Genomic DNA, 25,447 nt, shown 5'->3' on the forward strand with positions numbered 1-25,447 from the left:
CCAGTGCACTCCCTGGCCACAGCAGAGAGCTGGCCTGGAAGAGGGGCAACTGGGACAGAATCCTGCGCCCCAACCAGGACCAGAACCCTGTGTGCTGGCGCCGCAAGGCGGAGGATTAGCCTAGTGAGCCAACCGACTTTTTCTTCTAAAAATGACATCACGTTCTGTACTCTCTTCAACAACTTTTTTTCCCCCACTTAATGCTTTATTAATCTCTCTCATGTCAATTCCACAGAGACGACTTCGAAAAAACTCAACTAGAGAGAAGTCTCGGGCATGTTTTTCCTCTACATTAACCAGGCCTCAAAGATGGCTGTTGGCTACCTGCACAGTAGCTGCAAGTAAGCAAACCCAATTAAGCTAAGCGGGAATCAGGGCGTTCCCAAGGCTATGTCCCTAAGACTGCTCTGAGGCATCGGCACAGTGGTTTAAAGTCTTGGTCTGCAGTGTCGGCATCCCATAGGGGCACCGGTTCAAGTCCTGGATGCTCCACTTCCAATCCAGCTCTCTGCTATGGCCTGGGAAAGCAGTGGAGGATGGCCCAAGTCCTTGGGCCCCTGTACCGGCGTGGGAGACCCAGAAGAAGCTCCTGGCTCCTGGCTTCAGATCCATGCATCTCCCGCCATTCTCTCTCTCTCTGTCTTTGCAGGCTGCTCTGCAGGATTTAGCTGCAGCAGCCAGGCCACAGCCCGCCCCGTCGGGGGCCGGTGCCAGGACGCACCACAACCTGGCAGGTTGCGCAATGAGCTGTGAGGTTAGAGAATTCCAAGGCAGCTACCTCTTTATTTCAGTTTTACAGCCTACCGCTCACGCTAGTCTAACCTCTCACCCCTACCCGGGCCTAGCAGTGGGGTCCCCCTAAGCCAAAACTCAGCCCACCCTGGCTGGCCGCAGGCAGTCTTAACTTCCTCTCCACTCCGAAGCTGCCCTACATGTAAACCTTCCTTTCCCCCCGTTTCGCCCCAAGCGTCTTCACACAGTTCAAAACAGGAGCCCAGAAACCGTGTTCCGGTCTTCGGTCTTCGGCTTTCGGCCGGCGCCCCTCGGAGGCCGGCGAGCATCACCGAGTCTTGGCCGCTCTCTCAACCCCCAAGGCGGCGCTTTCTCCCCAGGCGGCGGAGCCTGGAAACCTCTGCCCTGGGGCCGGGGAGGGGCAGGGGCGATGCCGTGGGCGTGCGGCCAGCTCTGCTTCCTCCTCCTGGGCACGCAGACACCCCACCCCCGGCCGCCATTCCTGCCTCCAGGCCTCCTCCCGGGACCCGCGCACTTGAACTTGGAGCCGGACTTCGCCGGCAGCTCCGCCCTGGCCGTGGCCCCCGCGGTCCCCGAGCCGCCGGCCGCGAGCGCCCTGAGGGAGGATGTGGCTCTGGCTGGGGCTCGTCGGGCAGAAGCTGCTGTTCTGGGGCGCGGCGAGCGCCGTGTCCCTAGCCGGCGCCTCGCTGTTCCTGAACCTCCTGCAGATGGTGGCGAGCTACGCGCGGAAATGGCAGCAGATGAGGCCCATCCCCACCATCGGCCGCCCCTACCCCTTGGTGGGACACGCGCTGTATATGAAACCGAGCGGGAAAGGTAAGGCTGCGGGGTTGCGCGCGAGCGCTCGCGGCACATGCAGCTGGAGCGCATCCCGGAGCCACGCCCGGGGGTCCGAGCGGCTCCTCCCCGCGCGCCTTCGCTGTGGCCCCGACCCCGGAGCCTGAGGCCCGGACTGCCAGATGAGAGGAATCCCGGTTGTATCCAGTGTTCCCTTGCCCACCTGTTAGAGTTGCTAGTGCCACCCCCCAGCACTGCCACTTCATCCCGCAATACACATGTTCTGTGTCTAACGTAGAATGAAGTATTTCCAAACGTCTGCTCTCTTTTCTCTTTTTTGCCCTCTTACTAGTTGCTCAGAACTCTCACTATGGAAAACAAGAGACTGGAGCTTTGCATGCCCCCTCTCGACCCTCCTCCTGCATCACAAGTCTGGGCCGCTACTTCCATTCCTTCTTGACCTTCATATTTCTGAGGAGGTGACATGATCGCAGGCGTTTGCATGGCAAATTTCCCAAGTCTTGTTTATTGAAGGGTGAATTAAGTTAGAAGGTTCTCAAAAGCACCTGGCGTTTGCAGTCTTCCATCAGCAAGTGTGAGTTAAGCCTTAGCACTTCATTTTCATGAGTGTGTACGTTGGGACACCCAGAGTTGAAAAGATTGTCCCTAAAGCTCATGTGTTAAAATCTGGGGCCGGTGCCATGGCGCAGGTTAATCCTCCATCTGTGGTGCAGGCATCCCAAATGGGCGCTGGTTCTAGTCCCAGCTGTTCCTCTTCCAGTCCATTTCTCTGCTATGGCCTGGGAAAGCAGTAGAAGATGGCCCAAGTCCTTGGGCCCCTGCAACCTCGTGGGAGATCAGGAAGAAGCTCCTGGCTCCTGGCTTCAGATCTGCGCAGCTCTGGCCATTGCGGCCATTTGGGGAGTGAACCAATGGAAGGAAGACCTCTCTCTCTGTCTCTTCTCACTGTCTGTAACCCTACCTCTCAAATAAATAAATAAATTCTTTAAAAAAATCAATCCCATTCCTCTGCAGGTTAGTTGTTAACATTTTTACAGGCTGGGCATTAACTGCAAAGCTTAACAGACAGTTTCACTTTCACTTCTGTTTCCCCAAATAAAAACAACACTGTCATTCCAACTTCATGGGAACTCTCATGAGAGAATCTTTACCAGAATATTGGACTTACTTTCTGGCAGAAGAAATTCAAGTAAAATGTTTTGCCAACCAAATATCAACATGACTAATTTTACAAGCACTTCAACAACACATATATGGAGATGAAAATCACATTGGTAAAAATCAGCTTGATTCTCACTAAAAGAAGAACCAACTTCCTCTTCCGAGATTTATGACATTAAAAAAACTGTGTAGAAATATAAGCCCCCCTCTACCCCTTAAAACTGACGTCCTTAAGAAGTCTCATGGGCAGGGCATTGTGGCATAGCACATCGCCTGCTGTGATGCCAGCATCCCATATGGGCCCTGGTTTGAGTCCTGACTGCTCCACCTCCTATCCAGCTCCTTGCTGATGTGCCTGGAACGGGAGTAGAGGATGCCCCAAGTACTTGGGCCCCTGCACCCACATAGGATACCTGGGTGAAGCTCCTGGCTCCTTGTGTTGGCCTGCCCCAGCCCTGGCTGTTGTAGCCATTTGAGGGGTAAATCAGTGTATTGAAGATCAATTGATCTCTCTCTCTCTGTAATTCTGCCTTTTAAACAAATAAATCTTTCAAAAAGGAAATCATACAATATTTTTATGGGCATCCCAAGAATTAAAATTTCTAGTAAGACTTGTTTCAAAACAAACTGTGAACTGATTGGACTATTTAAAGTAATTCTCTTTGGAGTTACTTTCTCAAAGAGAATGACAATATACTACTATTTATAAAGTGACTTTTCATTCCATCAATAAGTACTGGATTTTGGCACCAGGAGAACAGTTGCTCATTTTCTAGCTTTGTAACCAAGTTGTTTGAGCAGTTGTTTAGCGCTGTTAGAGGTATTTCTGTCTTTATTTGTTAAGGTGGTTATATATTAAAGTTATTTTAAAGGTTAAGTTTAATGCATGCAAAGTGTTCAGATCACTTTGTTAGAATAAGTTCTTTGTCAATCAAGCATTTACTCAGGGTTGAGGGCTCTGCTTTGCGCTCAGCATTCAGCTCAGCCAAGCTGAGGGTGCTGAGAACATTCTAAGATGTAATCTCTGATCTCAGTTACACTGTTTCTTTCTTAAGAGGCAATCTTTTCAGTGGCTATGTCCCAATTCTGACCTCAGGAATCTCGAGTATGCTGTTGGCTACCAGCTGGCCTCTGAACTCTAGCCTCAGTGTCTGTTTTGTTCATGTCTGCCTGCCCCAGCGATTGGGCCTGGTAACTTAAACCGAAGATTCAGACTTCCCTGGCCCGAAGGCAGGCACATCAGAATGGAGCAGGACATTTGGACGGTGGTGATTTGACCCAGCCTTCTTTACAGCAACTTTGATAGCTCTTGAGGCACTGTCGCAAGGTACTGGTTATGGTGGTATGCTTGGTGTCCTGATACAGAGTCAGATTCCACCATTCACTAGCTCTGTGGTATCAGGCAACAATGAAAAGGAATGCACATTTTGGTACATCAAATCTTAAAAGTAATTATTCCCTAATAACTAACATTCATTATGTTGTACTTACTTGCTATGAAAAATATTATTTTGAAATCATTTTAGGCCTACAGAAAAGTTGCAAAACTAGTACAGAGTTCACATCTGTCCTCTACCCAGCTTACTGTAATGATACCATATTATATAATTTGTCTGTTTTTCAAAATGAGGAAATACACATTTGCACGATACTATTAGCAACATTTTTTTTCTTCTTGAATTGAAAATTAATTTTTTTCTTCCAGAATTTTTCCAGCAGTTAATTCAGTACACAGAAGAATATCGACACCTGCCACTGCTGAAACTCTGGCTTGGGCCACTACCAATTGTGGCTCTTTATAATGCAGAAAATGTGGAGGTGGGTATGTGGTAAATAAGACCAGTATTGCACTGTATATCTGGCAGTAGGAGAATCTCATCAGAATAAATATAAGAAATGTGTTCTTGTATTTCATTTAGTACAAAGAGCATCTCATTAAATATTTTAGGCTTTTAAAAATATTTATTTTCTTTATTTGAAAGGCAGAGTAATAGAGAGAGAGGGGGAGAGATAAAGAAAGAGAGAGAGTGAGAGAGAGATCCTCCTTCTGCTGATTCACTCCCCAAATGACTGCAATGGCTGGGGCTGGGCCAGGCTGAATCCGGGAGTCAGGAGCTCCATCTGTGTCTCCCACGTGAGTGGCAGGGACCCAGGCACTTAGGGCATCTTTAGTTGCTTTCTCATGCACAGCATCATGGAGCTGGAGTGGAAGCAGAGCAGCCAGGACTGATGCTCTGATATGGGATGTATGGGATACCAGCATAGCGTAGCAGGAGGTGGCTTAACCTGCTGTGTTGTAGCATAGGCCTCATACTTGAGGCTTTGTATGTACCATCCATTGTCTCTCAGGTGAACACTGGGGAGACCAACATTACTAAATTATCTATGCACATGCTTTATCAGGTAACAAAATATTTGTTCTCTTTTAGAGTTTGCAGAAAGATATATATTTTTTCCAAGTGGCCCTTGAATATGCAGGTAGGGATGTGTCCATAGCAGGACACTTGTGCAAAAAGCCTGGGGAGCATCCTGTGCCCATCCTCGATGCTCATCATTTCTCCTACCTGACTTTGAGTCCAGGTGGTCCAATCACACTCGTGCCTTCCGATGTGACTTGAATGCTGGAGATAGCCAAATGTGTATTTCTAGCTCCAGGCTTTGACCCAAGCTTCACAAGTGCTTTCAGATCATGACAACTTGAATGCCTCAAACTCATGTACCTGAAAATGAACCCAAATGTCCATCTCCTCAGGTGTAGTCCTCCTGCAGACTCACCTGCTGCCCGTCCCCTCCTCCCCACTCAGTAAGTGAGTCCTCTTGGTTTCTAGTTCATAGCAGGAACTGGAGAATTACCTTGGGCATTTTTCTTTCCCCCAACTCTGTTTAGTCCCCTAAATTGAATGAGTTATACTCTAATTGAATTTCATTGAGGCACAGGAACGAAAGTGAATGAGAGAGGAAATAAAAGTTACGAATATTGCCTTAAAAGCAGTTGTGTTCTAGCCAGGTATTCCTGAAATTAAACTTGCTCTGATGTCTATATATGTTTCAAATATTTTTTTCTCTCTTCCAAAGGTAATTTTAAATAGTTCAAAGCAAATTAACAAATCCTCTATGTACCAGTTCCTAGAGCCATGGCTTGGCCTAGGACTCCTTACAAGGTATGTCAGTGTACATGTAAAAAGCAGTCTGATAGAAACAGTTGCTTCTATGTGTAACTTGTTACTTCAGAATGTGACACAAAGACGGTTTTCAGCAGCAATGCAGTACTGTTAGGAAGCAGAAGGGAGGCTGGTGGGCAAGGTTCTGCTAACTGACGGACAGGCTTCCTGGGTGGGCAGTCATCTCCAGCCATGCTGTGACTATCACAAGGTGCCAAGGAGAACTAGTGGGTCCCGATGCATGAATGGAGTAAAGCAAATGAGTGTCTGGAGCAGGAGAATCTAGAGAAGCCAATCAAAAAGGCAGTCAGCCCCAGAAAAGTACATGGAGCACAGTGACCTCAATCCTTGAATGGCGTCTGAGGAACTGTGACCATGACGTCATCCTCTGAGGGAGGGCCAAGCAAGAGAAAAACAACGCTTCTGTGGGGACTTTGGAGAGTTGGATCACAGTAAGGTCAGGGAAGGATCGTGGACATGTGGACATCTGAGGACTAAGGGACTGATACAGTGGCAAAGACATTATTTTTAGAAACTTGGAGCTTAGAAATTATGAAAAATTCTTAAATTTTTCAATTTTATGAATACCACTTTAAATATTATTATTATGGAACAATACCCACGATATTCATATTTTATAATAATATATGAAAATTATATAACCATCTTTGTCATGATGACCGAAGCATTTGAAGATCTATAGATTAAACTGCTTCAGAATTTTGTTGATTTGGCTATGTTCATGCTTTATCTGTTTCGGATGTCACTCTCTTTGATTTGTAACCATATATTGCATTTCTAGTACTGGATACAAATGGCGCTCCAGGAGAAAAATGTTAACACCCACTTTCCATTTTACAATTCTGGAAGATTTCTTAGATATCATGAATGAACAAGCAAATATATTGGTTCATAAACTTGAAAAACACGTTGACCAAGAAGCATTTAACTGCTTTTTTTACATCACTCTTTGTGCCTTAGATATAATCTGTGGTAAGTCTCACGGGTTTGTTTACAAAGTTATGGTGGAATGGCCCAAATAGAAAATAGCATTCCACTGGGAAGACAAGAAGGGGTTGGAAAGGACACTGGAATCCTCGGGATGGTGCTGCTGACTCAGCCTCCTGAGAAGCAGCAGCCACTCCCAGGGAATAAAGAAAAGAACAGGGAGGAGGAGAAGCAGGAGGTACGAGAAAAGAGCAATGGGGAAAGAACAATTCTGAACTATATAAGAACAGAACAAGACTTGCAAAATAAAGACAAGATGTATGCATGAATTCAATGTTTGCTTCTCACTCATCTTTTATAGAAACAGCAATGGGCAAGAATATTGGTGCTCAGAGTAATGAAGATTCTGAGTATGTCCGTGCTGTCTATAGGTAAACACAGTCCTTTTAATTATTTTTAAATTATTAGTGATTGAGGCTTAACACATCGCTAATAACTTTGCTGTTTTGTATCTCTTGTTATTTCAAAATTTTTGTTATTTCAAAATTTTGTTATTTCAAAAATTTAACTTGGTCTACCACTGTTGCTTAGTAGGTTAAACAGCTGCTTGAAATGTCAACATCTCACCTTACTGTGCAAGTTGGAGACTGGCTACTTTGCCTTCAATCCAGATCCCTGTTAAAGTGCTTGGGAAGGCAGTGGAAGATTGAATAAGGAGTTAGGCCCCCTACTGCCCACGTGGGAGAACAGGATGGAGTTCCTGACTCCTGGCTTTGGCCTGCTCAGCCCCAGCTGTTGTGGGCATTTAGGGAGTGAACTGGTGGGTGGAAGAGTCTCTCTTTCTCTTCTCTCTCCCCCTTTCTGTCTGTCACTCTGCCTTTCAAATCAATCAATAAGTAAATCTTAAAGAATAATAAATAAAAAGTAATAAAAATTTACCTCATTGTTTATTTATTTATTTTATTTTTTTGACAGGCAGAGTTAGAGAGAGAGAGAGAGAGAGAGAGAGAGAGAGAAAGAGAAAGGTCTTCCTTCCATTGGTTCACTCCCCAAATGGCCGCTACAGCCAGCGCTGCACCAATCCGAAGCCAGGAGCCAGGTGCTTCTCCTGGTCTCCCATGTGGGTGCAGGGCCCAAGCACTTGGGTCATCCTCCACTGCCTTCCTGGGCCACAGCAGAGAGCTGGACTGGAAGAGGAACAACTGGAACAGAACCAGCGCCCCAACCAGGACTAGAATCCAGTGTGCTGGCGTCGCAGGCGGAGGATTAGCCTAGTGAGCTGTGGTGCCGGCCACCTCATTGTTTAAGCACGTATAAGGGAGCTTCAAAACTTCGTGGAAAACTGGAATTAAAAGATAATGCTAGGGGCCAGTGCTGTGATGCAGTGGGTTAAACCTCTGCCTGCAGTGTCAGTATCCCATATGAGCACTGGTTTGGGTGCTGGTTGCTCTACTTCTGATCCAGCTTCCTGCTAATGTGCCTGGAAAAACACTGGATGAAGGCCCAAATCTGTGGGCTTCTGCTTCCCACTTGGGATACCCAGGTGAAGCTCCTGACTCTGGCTTCTGTCTGGCCCAGCCTCAGCCAGTGTGGCCATTTGGGGAGTGAACCAGCAAATGGAAGATCTTTCTTTACCTCTCTCTCTCTATTACTCTGCCTTTAAAATGCAAAAATACGTTTTAAATATAAAAAGATAATGCAAATTTTCCATGAACTCTTTGAAATTTCTTCATATTTTAACAGTAAAGAAGTGGTTATACAAATTATGGCATATCCAGATTATGCAGTAATTTAAAATGATTATTTTAATATAATTGAGGTTCCATTATGATGTGATGTGATACTTAGTGACAACAGAAATATAAAAATTTTTGGTAGTTATGATAATCACTATAGTATAAAGATTCATAGAAAAGAAAACTTAAATACTATACCAAAATGTTAGTTGTGGTTTTCATTATTTTGTGTATGTGCTTTTCTTACTGTGTTTTGTTTTGGTTTTAATCTTATATATTCTTTTCTGAATAGGCATTCTTTTTAAACTGGAATTATCATTTTTACATTAAAATTGCTTGCAATTCTTCAGCTATTAAGAGACAGGACCAAGATTTGATTTGATGTATCCTAAGTCCATTGCACATTTAATTGCTTCTTTAGAAAAGGTTTATTTATTTATTTGAAAGACAGAGTTACAGAGAGAAAGGGAGAGGCGCATTGAGAGAGAGATAGGAAAAAAGAGAGAGAGAGAGAGAGAGATCTTCCATCCACTGTTTCACTCCCCCCAGTGGCTGTAACAGCCAGCTCTGGGCCAGGTTGAAGCCAGGAGCCAGGAGCTTCATCTAGGTCTCCCACATGGGTACAGGGTCCCAAACACTTGGGTCAACCTCTGTTGCTTTCTCAGGCACGTTAGCAGGGAGTTGTATTGGAAAAGGAGCAGCCAGGAATTGAACAGGTGCCCATTTGGGAAGTGGGTGCTGCAGGTAGAGGCCTAACTCAGTGTGCCACAGCGCTAGCCCCAACATTTCATTTTAACAAACATTTTTTGAGAATGTATCATCTGCCAGCCCTTGCACAGGCACTGATTGGCTTTATGGTGGTACATGAAAAAGTACAGCATGGGGGACAGGCATAAACTTATGAATTACTGTAATTATTGTAAAACAATAAACCTGGTGTTGGAGAGGGAAGCAAGCACACATCCTCTGAGAGGAACTCCAAGCTGGTCCTGAAGGGACAACCATGCTATGGTCTTTCTGCTCTGTCACTGGAGACAAAGCAGGTGTTGGGGGCAGCACGTGCTAAACGTGATTTTAATGTGCACTTCTTATAGAAGAGGGCAGTCAATTTTTGTTTTATTCCAGGGGAGTGATCAAATAAATAAATAGACTTCAAAATGAGGTAGATATCATATTAGCCTTTGATACAAAAACCCCAGCTAGCCTTGGGATATTGGGAACTCTCCTGAAAAAACAGAAGTAGAGACCAGAAACTATTTGGTAGAGCTGATTTACAGAAGATTCTTCATTCCTCTAAAGAACTTCTAAAGTTTTATTTTATTTACTTGAATGGTAGAGTTACAAAGAGAGGGAGAGACAGAGATAGAAAGAGATGTTCCATTCCCTATTTCACTCCCCAAATGGCCACAGCATACAGGGTTGGGCCAGGCCAAAGCCAGGAGCCAGAAACTCCATCCTGGTCTCCCATGTGGGTGGCAGAGGCCCAAGTACTCATCTTCTGTTACTTTTCCAGGCACATTATCAAGGTGCTGGATTGGAAATGGAGCAGCCATGACTCAAACTGGCAGTCAATGGGATGCCGGCTTCTCAAATGCTGGCTTAACACATTGTGTTTTTTTTGTTTTTGTTTTTGTATTTTTTTGTTTGTTTTGTTTTTTATCTTTAGGAGATGTGTAATATCCCAAGTCTTTGTTGCTGATCGTAGAATGTGGAGCTCTTAGCACTCTCTAGGACTAGTCATCATAATTCCCACCATTATTAGTTTCATCGAAGCCAGACTGCAAACATGTGCCTAAGAAACAAATATTTCCAACGGAATCACTGGTGCTGCCTTTGCCTTCTTTGTAGGATGAGTGACGTGATATTCCGAAGAATGAAAATGCCGTGGCTTTGGCTTGACCTTTGGTACCTTATGTTTAAAGAGGGATGGGAACACAAAAGGTGCCTTAAGATCCTACATAGGTTTACCAACAATGTAAGTTCTTGATGGTTTTTATTGTGGTAAGGCAAACATAACATAAAACTCCCCATTATAACCATGTTATAACTCAGTAGCATTCGGTGCATTCACAATGCTGTACAATCACTGCAACTATCCATTTCTAGAACTTTTTGGAAGTTTGTGATTTTTGTGTTTTATATATATACCAATGTAGAGCCATTTGTCTGTGCTTCATGAAATAAAAGTTGAACTAAATGATCATGGAAATGACTGGTCAGCATAATTGCCTTTAAATTATGTACTCAGCAAATACTAATTAAGCACGTGCTAAGTGCCAAATAATATACAATTGTTGGAAATATAATAAGGAGTAAAACTTGTGTGTTCCCTACCCTAAAGGAAGATGGCTTAGTAGCAGAGGGTATCTACAAACAAATAATTGCAAAGTGTGCTTTGATCTATTTTAGTAGCAGAGGTTATCCATAGTAAGTAATTGCTAAGTATGATAAGGGATATTAATATATATTAATACATAGGATGCTGTGCTAAAGGAATAAAGAGACAAAGATCTATGTATGAGTCTACTGGAAAATTTTGGATTAGACAGTGGTTTTGTTTTTCTTTTCTTTTCTTTTTTTTTTTTTATTTGACAGGTAGAGTTATAGACAGTGAGAGAGAGACAGAGAGAAAGGTCTTCCTTCCATTGATTCACTCCCCAAATGGCCATTACAGCCGGTGCTGCACCGATCTGAAGCCAGGAACCAGGTGCTTCTTCCTGGTCTCCTATGCACGTGCAGGGCCCCAAGCACTCGGCCATCCTCCACTGCCCTCCCCGGCCACAGCAGAGAGCTGGACTGGAAGAGGAGCAACTGTCTCTAGAACCGGTGCCCATATGGGATGCCAGTGCCGCAGGCGGAGGATTAACCAAGTGAGCCACGGTGTCGGCCCCAGACAGTGGTTTTCAAAGGCAAAGGACTTTAAAGCTGTGACTTGAACTTGGAAAAGATTAACAAGTAGATGCTACTATTTTATTTCCAATTCAAAAATAATAAGGAAATAGAAATCTTGTGAATATAAGATATCAATCTTTGTGTTTAAAGATATGCTTATCACAAAGAAAGATTTCTTAGAAAATATACACCAAATTATAATTTAAATGTACTGAAAAAAGAAGCTATTTTTTTGTTTGCCATAAATTTTGGTTAAAGATATTGAAATCACTTCCTAAACTTGAGTTAAGCTCTACCACAAACAAATTAGATGGCTAATAATTCTATAGGTGCTAGATGAATGAGGTGCTGGCTTGAGTTCTCACAGTGGATTATATAGTAATCACCTGGTAGTAGAAAAAAAGCCAGTAGGTCCTACTTTACAATTCTATTTCCCTTAAATCGCATGCATTAATATCAATGCTTACTGAGATTCAGACTAAAAAGACAATATTACTCATTTAATAAATCTTGAAAATTACATTCACAACTGAGCACTTGACACCTGGAATTTCATAATGAATAAAAGAAGGAATGTTGTTTTGTCCTCAAAGAGCTTAGAATATATTCATGCCAGTCACTAGAAGCAGCTTATGTTAAATATAACCAGATTAAGTTTATGGGCTTTGATTCTTTTATTCATCCATTCTTAAAATGCCAGGAAGGACTCTAGAGGCTGAAAATACATCATTGAACAAAGACAGATTCATTGCCACATGGCTGGAAGTGTTAGAGGAGAAGGACACTAAATAATATGTCGGGGGAACATGAAAGAGGGTTTGGAAGATAGAGAATGTTGGGGACTAAGGTAGCAACGATCAGGAAACCTGATTCTGACAATGTGACAATGGCTGAGAACTGAAAGTGGAGAGGGAGTAAAGCAGGCAGGCATCTGAGGAAAAAGCATTGCAGACAGGATGAGCAAGCACCAGAGTGAACTGACCAGGTCAACGCACCGTTTCTTTTCTCTAGTGCAAAATGAAATTAAGAGTGATAAGTGATTAGTCTATTATATAATGATTGCATTCTCTCTGCCACTTGCTTGAAATCTCCAGGGCATTAGTTAGCAGACTATGATGCCATCCCCTTGTCGCAAAGATAACAAAAATAACACTTGAAAATGAGGGATTTGACCAACATGAAGTTTAAAAGTTTCACTAAATAATGCTGTAAATGTTAACAGGAGACTTTACTCTGTTTTCAGAAGAGACTAAGTTGTTGTTGGGATGGAAACAGAAGGACAAGTTTAGAAAAATATAAGTTAAACTAAGCATATTTCCATGGACAAAATGTGCTAGGAGGCTTTCTCAAAGGGCAAACAGAAGCATGGCTGGCATTTAAATCTTACAGGTCATCGCAGAGCGGGTCAGTGAGATGAAGACAGATGAAGAACACAGAGATGCTGACAGCAACTGTGCCCCCTCCACCATGAAGCGCAAGGCTTTTCTTGACTTGCTTTTGACTGTGACTGATGAAAAAGGGAACAAGCTCAGTCATGAAGATATTCGAGAAGAAGTCGACACCTTCATGTTTGAGGTATTTTATCACTGTCTTAGTATTTTCAGATATCATTAACAACTTCTAGTTGGTTTTAATAAATTGGTCAAATGTTAAAGTAGTTTAATATAGCTAAAGAATATTCATGTATTATCATTGGAAAGTACAAAATTTAAGAACTTCATTAAGTACCAGTCAACTTCCTTCTTCAGAAAATGATTTGACCAATGATTAATATTTTTTTAAGAAAACCCAAGGTTAGTCAGACTTTTTCCCAGCAAGAGAGCAACCAGAAATTGCTCTCAGTTCTTTTTATTTCTCCTGCTTCCTCTTAACCTCCCAATCCTACAAGTCCATTTTTACGACCTCCTTTGTAAAGTTCTAACAAGTGAGCCCTTAGTGCCATGAGCTGGGTTAGCGAAACATAATAACAGCCCTCCTATAAAGACTTTAACAGGGTTGTGATTCTAAAGGGATTTCTGGTCTCTAATTTTAAAGAAAAAGTGCATTTTACAATTATAGTTTTAAATATTATATTAAGTATTACAAAGAGTGGCGTTCTCTATGTGTGGAATGCAAAATGAAGATAACAAAAATGGGTTTTGAAATATGCATATACTAATATCCCCCAAGGAAAGTGAAAGGTGTCAAGTTTTCAATGGCTCATTGCATGCTAATCTTTGTGTTGGCTGCTGCTACTGAAGCCACCTAGATAGAATGCAAATGTGAATGCATTCTTATTTTTTTCAAAAGAATTCTGTACTTATTTGAAAATCAGAGGGGAGAGAGAGAAGGAGAGAGAGAAAGAGAGAATCTCTTCCATCTACTGGTTTACTTCCCATATGGCTGCAACAGCTTGTGCTGTACTGGGCCAAGACCAAGAATCAGGTGCTTCATCTGGGTCACCCATGTGGGTGGCAGGGGCCCAAACACTTGGGCCATCTTCTGCTGCTTTTCTCAGGCCACTAGCAGGGAGGTGGATCAAAAGTAGAGCAGGCGGGACACAAACTGGCACCCATATGAGATACCCACATTGCAGGTGGAAGCTTTGCCTGCTATGCCACAATGGCAGTCTTTCAGGCATTCTTTTTTAAAAAAATATTTTACTTGGAAAGTAATGATTGTATATGTTTATGGGATACATATATACATTGTGGAATGACTAAATCAGATTGAAATGCCTATATCACCTCACATGCTTACATCTGTGGTGACCATTGAAAATTCATTCTTTCAGCAATTTTGAAGTATGCATAATTATTTGTCACCAAGCTATGCAGCAGAACACCAGAACTTATTACTACTATCTAAATGGAACACTTTTCTTTAAAGATCTATGAGAGAGAGAGATAGAGTGAGAGAGAGAAGCAGTGACATGACAGTGGCATGAAAACAGACACATACACCAATGGAACAGAGTAGAGAGCCCAGAAACAAGTCCACAGCTTCATAGCCAACTGATTTTTGACAAAGATGCCAACAACAAAGAGGAGAAAGACAGTCTCTGCAATAAATGCTGCCGGGAAAATGCTGGATATCTACACACAGAATAAAGACATTTTCTCTCATCCCATATACAAGAATCAAGTCAAAATAGATTAATGACTTATATGTAAGACCTGGCACTGTAAACCTATTGGAAGAAGCTGGCACCACAGCTCACTAGGCTAATCCTCCACCTGCAGCGCCGGCACACTGGGTTCTAGTCCCGGTCAAGGCGCCAGATTCTGTCCCGGTTGCCCCTCTTCCAGGCCAGCTCTCTGCTATGGCCCAGGAGTGCAGTGGAGGATGGCCCAAGTGCTTGGGCCCTGCACCTGCATGGGAGACCAGGAGAAGCACCTGGCTCCTGGCTTCGGATCAGCATGATGTGCCGACCATGGCGGCCATTGGAGGGTGAACCAATGGCAAAGGAAGACCTTTCTCTCTCTCTCTCTCTCTCTCTCTCTCTCTCACTGTCCACTCTACCTGTCAAAAAAAAAAAAAAACTATTAGAAGAAAATAGGGGAAAACCTCAATGATAATGGTCTAGGCACTACTTTTTTGGATATGAACCCAAAAGCACAGGCAACGAAAGCAAAAAGAGACAAATAAGATTGTATTATCATTCTTTGTGGAGTAAGGTTGTCCAACACAGTAGAAGAAAGCTGTTACGATTCTGAAAAGCCTAGTTCTAGTTCTGGCTCTGTAGTAATTAGCCATATGAGATAATTCTGATCAATTCAAATCTGTCACAATTTCTTTTTGTGTTAAAGAGAAGAATGGAATAAATCATTTTAAACTTCTTTTTCAAGAGAGTACTTTATTGAAAAGAAATCTTAAGCAGAAAACGGAAATTTGAACATGCTAAAAAGTAGAGAGATGTTAAGTATGTATGCTCTGGAATCAAATCCTGGCTCTAGCATGTTCTAGAAGTATGACTTTGCTCACCTCACCTGGCCTTTCTGGCCTCAATATTTTTTTAAAGTCTATCTAATTTTTTTTAAAATTTATTTGCGAGAGAGAGAGAGAGAGAGAAATCATCTGGTAGTTCATTCTCTAAATGCCTGAAACAGACAGTTGGCCCAGACCAAAGCCAGGAGTCAGGAACTCCATCTGAGTCTCTCAGATGGGTGGCCAGGGACCCAAGCACTTGAGCCATCACCTGCTGCCTCCCAGGGTGGACAGTAGCAAGATTCTGGATCAGAAGCTGAGGCAGGTCTCAACTCCAGGCACTCCAATATGGGATGTGTGTGTCCTAAGGGACATCTAAACCCACTTTTCCACAACTCTCACCCATCAGTGTTTTTATTTTAATAGCACAAGCCTTATTTAATAGTCACAATGACTAGACTTTGAAAAGTGTACCAAGAACTGTGCCTGACACATAGAAAGCATACAACAGGTGCTAACGCATAGTATTTGATGTTGAAGTGAAAATACCTCACTTCTCCTCCCCGCTCATGGACACACACCAGCAAACACACACACATACTCAAGCACACTCATAGACACATGTACACATATGTGCACATGCACACATAGACATACACACGACTCCCACCAGTAATCTCTGACTTATGGAAACATTGAACTAATGATCTCCTATGTCCTTGGTCCTTGAAATTCTAGTTCTTTTCTTCTTTGCATTGAATAGGTGGTATCCCATGAGTTACTATAACACTGTGACCACCATGGGGTATGTGCAGCCCCAGACTCCTTCCATTTCATCGCCCAGGGCCCAGCCATTAGATACTAAAGTGCTTGTCCCTCTCCTCTTCCACCATGTGCTTCAATAAACTGTGCTTTATGTCTTGCTTCCTCTTGCTTGGGGATAGCAGAAAAATGAAAAAGTAAATTAAGTCCAGTAGATGTGTTTTTTTACAATTTGATTTGGCCTTCCACTCACAAACTCAGGAAAATATATTGAAAATTATTTAATGAAGGCAAGAGAGTATTTCCAAAAGTTGTGGCAAAATGGAATTAAAAGAAATGCATTTGGGTGCAGAAGTTTTTGAAATCCATGCATAGTTTTTTTCATAACATGCATTTATCACAAACATTTTGAAGACCCCTTGTGTCTTCAAAAAATATGTTGCTCCAAAAATAAATGTCTTTTAATTTCATTTTCTGAGTCTTTTGAGATACACTGATACTTTTCATGTAACTCAGTAAACAACTGAGTGAAATGGGTCAGATCTCGTCTGAGAGTTTCAGAATTTATAAAGGTACTGCCAGTAAAAGAAAATGCAGTGAGGCTACACTATCAGAGACTTGTAAAATACATACTTAAATAAATCACAGAGGAAGCTTCAAACAATCCAATTTCATAGCTGATTTATAAAACAAGAACCTCAGCTGTTTCTGTTCAGAGAATGAAATACTACAACAATCACATCGGGAAAAGTAGAAAAGTCAGATCATCATAGAAGACATAATTTCTCTCTCTTTTTATTCTAGAAGTCTTAGTCACAGAGCTCTGCTACAACTACTGATTTTCCCAGTACTTCTTTTGTCCCTAAAGGCCTCAGCATTTTGAAGGCGATCAGAGGCTAATGCTAAAAAATGGAATGGGTGGTGGCTAGGGATGCAGTGTAGTCAACATCAGGCTTAACCAGGCCACACCATAGTTGTCCAGGGGTACAGCCTGGGCTCTGCCTTGTCATGGGAATCAGTTCCTGTCTCTGCCTCCTACTACACTCTCTGGACCCGAGAAAGTGATGTAAAAACCTTTTAATACAATTTTTGCCTCAGTTTTTAATCTCTAAAATGTGAATATCAGTAATGAGCATTTCTTGGGAGTTATCCTGAAGATACGTTGAGTTAGTTTCGGCACAGTTCTTAGCATTTCGCCTAAAAAGGAGCAAGTATTGAATGAGGCTGTTGATCAGCTTCTGAATGTGGAGCATGTAAGTGTTACCCAGGACACATGGTTGCCTGTGGTGACCTCCGTCAACAGGAAAATCCTGCCTTTCAAGTGAGGGAAGGTAGAGAAGTACGGACCTGCCAGGTCAGCTCATGAGAGACATGTTTTCTCATTAAAAAGGTCTAACGCCTCATTTCCTTGGAATGCCCCCTCTCAGAACAGCCCACCGCTTCCCTCTGGGTGGGCGACACCGTGAGGCAGGGAAATGGCATCTCCAAGCACAAACCTCCACTCTAGAGAGACTGCTTTGCTTGCTTGTTTGCTTCTCAGTGAGATGAGATCCTGTATGGAGTGACGTTCTGATGGTCTGAAGCCACATTGCAGCTGTCAAACCCAGAGACCTTCAGAACAGTGACTAAAGCCACTCCTAATGTTCTCAATGTAAGTCTGCTTTTAAAGCTACTCTTGTTTCCTTACATTTGTAGGGCCACGACACAACTGCAGCAGCAATAAACTGGTCCTTATACCTACTCGGTTCCCATCCGGAAGTCCAGAGAAAAGTGGACGATGAACTGGATGAAGTGTTTGGTATGTGTGGCCCCTCTGCGAGTTCGGTTGTGGGTGATCCACCTAAGAGAGGAGCGCTGTTTGCTCATTACGTGAGCAGGATGTGCAGGAGGATGTGTTCCTAAGGCACTGGCATGGGCAGGAGGGCTGATACCTTCCAGTTCCTGTCTCGGTTGCAGAACCTCCTCCGTTCACTCACAGTCATTCGGCAGTTGCCCGCCCTGTGCCTGCACTGCGAGAGATGCCAGAGATGCACAGAGAAATGTGATTGCCCTCCAAAGTCCCCTGTCTCATGGGCTCCACAACCCATGTGCATAAAGCATGGAGTCGTGGGCTGAGTGCTTGAGTGAAGTGAAGAAGGCACACAGGAATCAGGTGATGCTAAACACAGGGGTAAAGTAAAGTTGTTTCATACTGAACTGCCTGACTCCAAATGAGAGAGAAACTGTGTGAAGCTGGTAGGAGATAAAATTCTATTCTACAATGAGCAAAGGGCCTGAGGCTGAAGCCATGGGGCTATCCCAGGCTCTCAAACCTGCCTTTTCCCTCTGCTGTCCTTATCATCCTGAATTTTGTTTGCCTGATTGTTGCTCCAGGCTACGTGTACATGTTCAAAACAAGAAAAAGGGGCCGGTGGGAATGAAGGATGTGTGTGTATTACTTTCCTGCTGCTGTAACAAATTCCACAAACCAGGAGGCTTAAAAACACAGACATTTATTCTCTCAAAGTTCTTAATACGAAGCATCCAAAATCTGTATCACTGAGCCTTAATCAACTGATTGGTAAGGCTACACTCTTGGAAAAATTTATTCTTTGCATATGAAGAAATACTGACTGCTAGTCTTCCTTGGGTTATGGCCACATGATTAAAATCTCTGCCTCTGTTTCACATTGCCTTCTCGTCCATGTGTGTGCCTTTTTATTGTAAGGGCAGTTATTGTAGCATTCAGGGCCTATTTGGATAGTCCAGTGTCATCTCCCCATTTTAAGACTCTTGATTTAATCAAATTTGCAAAGATCTCCCCTGCTTTTTAATTCAAATAAGGTAACCTTTACATATTCCAAGGACTTTGACCTGATATTTTGGGAGGGCTGATTGTTCTGCCTACCACAAAGGGGCTACCCTCAGTTTTATCCTTTCTTTTTTTAAAAAAAATATTTATTCATTTATTTGAAAGGCGCAGTTACAGAGAAAGAGAGAGGGAGATACAGAGGGAAAGAGACACAGAGAATCTTCCATCTGCTGTTTCACTTTAACTCACCAAATGGCTGCAAGGGCCTGAAGCCATGAGCCAGGAGCTTCTTCTGGGTCTCCCACATGGGTGCAGGGGCCCAACGACTTGAGCCATCTTCTGCTGCTTTGTCAGGCTCGTTAACAGGAAGCTGGATTGGAAGTGGAGAAGCCGGGGCTTGAACTGGCATCACCAATGTCAAAGTGGTGACTTTACCCACAGCACCATAACGCCAGCCTGTTTTATCCTTTTTTTAAAAAAATCATTGGAAGGTTCCCAATCGTTGGAAGGTGAGAAAGAAACAATTTGGGTCATCCAGCCATCAGCGTGGTATCTGATGTCCTTTCATGGAGTAAAAAAAAATGGAGAAGGAAAAACAGCTGGAGAAGTAAGGCGTTTTAGAAAGAGGAACCAGATACACAGCCACACAGAATGGAGAGTTTGTGGCATGGAGGGTAATTGTGATGAATGAGGGGCAGCTGGAACTCAGGGCATGCGGTAGAACGCATTCAGGAGTGAGGGTGGAAATGCAGTTTTGTGTTCAGATTGTATTGGAATAGAGATTTCATTTCAAGAGGTGAGAATGCAGACAATCTAAGCTTGTTTCTATTCATGTAGTAGTGTAACATCTCTCGGATTGCCTCAGGGAGGTAAATTTGGTCTTGCAAAAGCTCACAAATTCTTTTGGAATAGGTTCACATTTTTTTTTTTGTATTCCCTGCAATTTCTAGCTCATTGCTCATTTCACAAGTGTTTTTTACTCTCACATAATCACCAGCACAAGATTTATTCCTGGAATCTGTTTAGCTGTTCCTCAGATTTTTCTCTGTATTGTGCCTCACTTTTTCTTTTATCCCAGTATTAGTTCTAAAATTTTTGAGCATATAATCTTTGGGTGCCAAATTGCAAGTATTGATTCCTTTTGCTATTTTATTTAAATGTATTTATTAGAGAGAGAAACAGAAAGATAGCATGCTCTCCATCCACTGGCTCATACCCCAAACTCCTGTAACAGTGGGGACTGGTCCAGCTGAACCGTTACCACTGCCTCAGATGGTCTAGGTTAGCAGGAAGCTGGAGTCAAACCCTGGCCACTCCATTATGGGATATGGACAACCTAACTGGCATCTTAACTGCTAGGCCAAATACCCGCTCCACGCAGTGATGTTCAGTACTTGCTGGGTGATTCTCACTACTGTCCAATTCCAAAACATTTTACCTTCAAAATAAAACAAAACACTGCACCATTAAGCATCATCCCTCACTCTCCTTTTCCTTAGCCCCTAGAAACCACTAATTTACTTTCCGCCTCTGTGGATTGGCCTCTACTGCGTCCTTATTGGAAATGGGGTCATGTATGGCCTTTTGTGTTTGGTTTCTGTGCGCTCAGCATACTGTCTCATTTCATTATGGTTGTGCATTATATTAGGAGTTCTGCTTTATCTGTGGGGATTTAACATTCATTGTGTTGATTCATATATTCTTCTTTGATGCCCCCTTCCTCCCAGCCCCGATAGTTCCTTCACTGTCATACATTTGCTTTGATCAGGGAAGTCCGATCGTCCTGCTACCTCAGAAGACCTGAAGAAACTTAAGTATCTGGAATGTGTTATTAAGGAGACCCTTCGCCTGTTCCCTTCTGTTCCCTTATTTGCCCGTAGCCTCAGTGACGACTGTGAAGTGGGTAAGTTTTCCACAGCAGGACTAGGAGGGCCAGTGGGTTTGTCTGCGGCGCCTGTCTCGCTCCAGTCTCACGGCATATTCACCACTTCTCGACAGCGGGTTTCAGAGTCGTCAAAGGCACGCAAGCAGTCATCGTTCCCTATGCATTGCACAGAGATCCAAAATACTTCCCCAATCCTGAGGAATTCCGGCCGGAGAGATTCTTTCCTGAAAACGCACAGGGACGCCATCCTTACGCATACGTGCCTTTTTCTGCGGGACCCAGGAACTGCATAGGTTTGTATTCTCCAGGCTGCACCTGCCCCTTCCGGCCCACAAGAGAGGGTTTCTCACTCTAATTTCTCAAGGGCATGGTGTACCATTGCCCCTGTGCAACAGTCTTACAGTCTGGTTTCCTTTCCCCTCCACTTTATTCTGGCATGCATTATAGTTTTAAAACATTACTGTCAGTGCTAGTGGTTCGGCGAATGCAGGTAAAGTCGCTTCCTGTTACTCCAGCGTCCTTTTTGAGTGCTGCTTTGAGCCCGGCTGCTCCACTTCAGATGAGCTCCCTGCTAATGGGCCTAGGCAAGCAGCAGAAGATGGCCCACATGCTTGGGCCCAGCGCCCACGTGGGAAACCCCTAAGAGCTCCTTGCGGCCATTTGGGGAGTGAACCAGGGGATGGTAGATTCTCTCTCTCTCTCTCTCTCTCTCCTCTCTCCTCTCTCCTCTCTCCTCTCTCCTCTCTCCTCTCTCCTCTCTCTAACTCTGCCTTTCAAATGAATAAAATAAAGCTTAAAAAAATTACTGTTAGTTTGCTAGGGCTGCCATAACAAATTAGCACAGACTGGGTATGTTATAAAGCAGAAATGTATGCTCTCACAGTTCTAGGGTCTGGAAGTCCAAGATCAAGGTGTTGGCAGAACTGGTGTCTTCTGAGGGCTCTCTCCTTGGCTTGCAGATATCATCAAAGGAAGAGATGATAACACCACAGGCACCCGGCAAGCACCACAGCTGCCTTCCCCTGTGGCTGCACTTGGTCTTGTCTGTGTGTGCCTGTATTCGAACTTCTCAAGTCAGATTCTATTAGGGCCCACCTTAATGACCTCATCTAAGTAAGGTGGATCGATTAGCCTGAATGATCTTTTTAAAAATTTATTCATTTACTTGAAAGGCAGAGCCAGAGAGAGAGAGAGAGAGAGAGAGAGAGGTCTTCCGTCTGCTGGTTCACTCCCCAAATAGCTGCAATGTCCGGAGCTGAGCCAATCCGAAGCCAGGAACCAGGAGCTTTTTCCAGGTCTCCCATAAGGGTGCAGGGGCCCAAGGACTTGGTCCATCTTCTACTTCTTTCCCAGGCCATAACGGAGAGCTGGATTGGAAGTGGAACAGCCAGGACTCAAACTGGCACCCATATAGGATGCTGGCACTGTAGGATGCTGGCACTGCAGGCAGTGGTTTTCCTGCTACACCACAGTGCCAGCCCCTTGAATGACCTTTTTAAAGATCCTATCCCTAACTATAGTCATAATCTGAAGTAGTGGGGTCCAGACTTTTACAACTGAATTTTGTGGGGGACACAATCCAGCCCGTAATCAATTTCATGATGGAGTCTAAAAATACTGTGGATTTTAGATGAAAGTATAATTTATTATAGTAGAAAATTCATTTATATTGTTATTTTTTTAAAAGATTTATTTGAAAGGCAGAGTTAGAGGGAGAGATAATCTTGTATCCACTGGTTCACTGCCCAAATGGCCCCAACAGGTGGTGCTAAAACTCCATTTAGGTTTCCCACATGGGTGGCAAGGGCCCAAGCACTTGAGCCATCTTTGGCTTTTTTCCCAGGCACATTATCAGGGAGCTGTATCAGAAGTGGAGCAGCCAGGACTCGAACCAGCACTCATATGGGATGCTGGCATCACAGGCAGTGGGTTACCCTGCGCCACAGGCCAGTCCTATATATGATTAGTTATGTTTAAACTGATTTTTGTCTTTGTTGCTTTTAAGACTTGTATTTTGCAAAACAAAGAATACTTACCTTATGTTAGCTGAAGTACCTAAGAGAAATGAATGCACACCACCGTGTATTATAAAAACTTGATTTTCTCCTTCTATCATTTATATAAATGCAGGCATGAGAAAAAGGGGCCAGATTTAAATGAGTGAATCAGAATCATGGTTGGTGACTCTCTTGCAAAATGAAGACTCAGTTTGGACACAATCTGAAGTAGTGCTTCTCCAGTCATCCTGACTGAGTCCAGGATGCTTCCAGGATACTGCTGAAATGCAGAGTCCCTGGTTGACCCCAGCTATTCAGGTGTACTGGGTGGGAACAGGAAAAGACACTAAAAACTTTCATTTTTGACTCCAAGTGATTTTGATTCTCCTTGCTTACTATGAAAATATAAAATTGCTAAAGGGCCTATTACTTCCTATCTGTTTAACATGTACCTGAAATTAAAGTAATGGTTTACATTAATTTGAAGGTCAAAAGTTTGCCATTATGGAAGAAAAAACAATTCTTTCCTGCATCCTGAGGAAGCTTTGGGTAGAATCCAACCAGAAAATGGAAGAACTTGGTCTGGCAGGAGAGTTGATTCTTCGTCCAACGAATGGCATCTGGATCAAGTTGAAGAGAAGAAATGCAGATAAAGCCTAACTATATTATTGGGCTGTTCCCTTATCATGGAAAAAGTCTTTCTGTAACTGAAACTTGGCATTACAATTTATAGAACAGAAGTTCTCTACTCCGAATCCCTATACCAAATTTTTCTTGTCACTACTGATCTTGGGGTCAGGTCCACCAAAGAGAGAGTCTTTGTATTTTAATCACCATCATAAATGCAGAGCTACCTGAATCAGTCAGTATCCAAATAAACATATACACGTTTCTCACCAGTGGGATTCACAGACCAATTCCATTTCAACCGATGGATCCAAAAGATAGACTTTAGTTGAAGTTTCAGGATTTTTAAAAGGTGTTTGTTGACTCATATTTACACATATATGTATGTATGTATCTACATAAAATATCATTTGAAAGGATGAGGAATTAAGTGGTTTGATTTAAGGAGATTAGTTATTTGAATTTTATCAGTGATTCAGCTATGGTAAGAAAAATTATTATAGTACTTTTCAGATTTTACACTTAGTGCAGATTATTTATAAATAACTTCCAGTTTTCCTTTTGACTGTGCCCATATGGCCTTTATTTCATTCATAGAATCACGGTTGTCTTTATATGTAATATATTATGGGAAGAAATTCCTTTTGGTAGCCTTCAGTCTCTCACTGTGCCTCAAAGGGTGGGTTAATGACTTTTGCAGCTGGATTGACCTTAGGAAACACCTGGCTTATTCTCCTGTATATTAGAAGGGAATGGAATCAACAGGCAGATAAGCTTCTGCCAGAGGTTGAGACAGGGTTGGAACTAGATAGAGATCTGTCCTTTATCATCCCCTCCCCTACTCTGATACAGTTTCTTCTACAGTATACTGGTGCTATGTGGAGCTCAGGTCCATGACTAGATGTACTGTGAGAACGTAAGATTTCTGCCTCTGATTCAATCATATTTGTTCTGAAATTCTTCCCCGTTTAAAGTCAAAAAGAAGTCATTCATCTATAGTTAGTAACCTAGAAATATCTCACTTGGTGTAGGGTTAGACTTCTAGTTAATTCAGTCCTCGCAAACATGACTCTCAAGCTGATGACTAACACCCATTCCCTGAATTTCCATTCCACCTCTACTCCTTCACTGATTTTTGAAGATTTCTTTTAAGAACTAATTTAGCAAGTTTCTTTCTCAACTTCTTGAAGGCAATAACAGAAACAGCAAATTGCTTGGAAGAATATCTGTTCTTCATAGGAATCAAAGGAAGAGATGCTAAAATCACAGCCATCTGGCAAGCGCTGCAGCCTGTGACATTTAGGGCAGGGCCAGAGCTCAGTCATTGCCAACAGCCACAGTGCCTGCTGATGAGAAGTCAAGGAAATGGGAGATACAATTGGAGAAGATGCCCATCAAATGCTGTTATCTAGAAAATGGATATATGCAGGAAGTCTCCCTCACAGATGATTTTGTATCATTAAAGTTTTAATTGTCATCAGTATTGTCATTGTCTCAATTTTGTCCACTTTCATTTAATCCATGTTTTTGAAAATTTGTAGTGAACCTACATTAGACATTGAATTACATTTAAAGTAAGACATTGCTTCATATTACCTTTTCATACAAGATTTTCATTTAGCCCCAGAGTAATTGGTTAATCATATTTTAATTGGTAATTCATTTAAAGCATGTCAGAATTGGAACTTATAAATTATGCCAAATTCTGTAATATCAAAATATGGGTGCTACAGCTCCCTGCTAATGCACTTGGGAAAACAGCAGAAGAGGGAGATCAGGATAGAATTCCTGGCCCGTCTTCAGTCAGGCCCGGCCTTGGTTCTTGTCATTTGGGGATTGGATCAGAGGATAGAATATCATTCTATCTTTCTTTCTCTCCTTCCTTCTCTCCTTCTATCCTACTCTCCCTCTCTCCCTCCCTCCCTCCCTCCCTTCTTTCTGCAAAAATGTTGATGCAAAAATTTTATTAAGAAGGTGATCAAATATCTGTCTGTTTCCCTATTACCTGTCATATTCCTGATTGAAAGAGG

General features: G+C 42.9%; 1 protein-coding gene across 1 annotated transcript; it reads left to right on the forward strand.

Annotated features, from left to right (window-relative positions):
• The first annotated feature begins 1,015 nt into the window (after positions 1 to 1,015).
• On the forward strand, positions 1,016 to 24,897 carry CYP4V2 (cytochrome P450 family 4 subfamily V member 2). Its single transcript, XM_002709333.5, has 11 exons — positions 1,016 to 1,569; positions 4,418 to 4,530; positions 5,788 to 5,873; positions 6,676 to 6,866; positions 7,183 to 7,252; positions 10,406 to 10,532; positions 12,839 to 13,024; positions 17,813 to 17,915; positions 20,677 to 20,811; positions 20,907 to 21,086; positions 23,278 to 24,897. The coding sequence occupies exons 1-11, from the start codon at positions 1,359 to 1,361 to the stop codon at positions 23,448 to 23,450; spliced, it is 1,575 nt and encodes a 524-aa protein (XP_002709379.2). The 5' UTR covers positions 1,016 to 1,358; the 3' UTR covers positions 23,451 to 24,897.
• The last annotated feature ends 550 nt before the right edge of the window (positions 24,898 to 25,447 follow it).

This window comes from Oryctolagus cuniculus, chromosome 2 (genome assembly GCF_964237555.1).
Source record: "Oryctolagus cuniculus chromosome 2, mOryCun1.1, whole genome shotgun sequence".
In the NCBI taxonomy this organism is placed as follows: Eukaryota; Metazoa; Chordata; class Mammalia; order Lagomorpha; family Leporidae; genus Oryctolagus; species Oryctolagus cuniculus.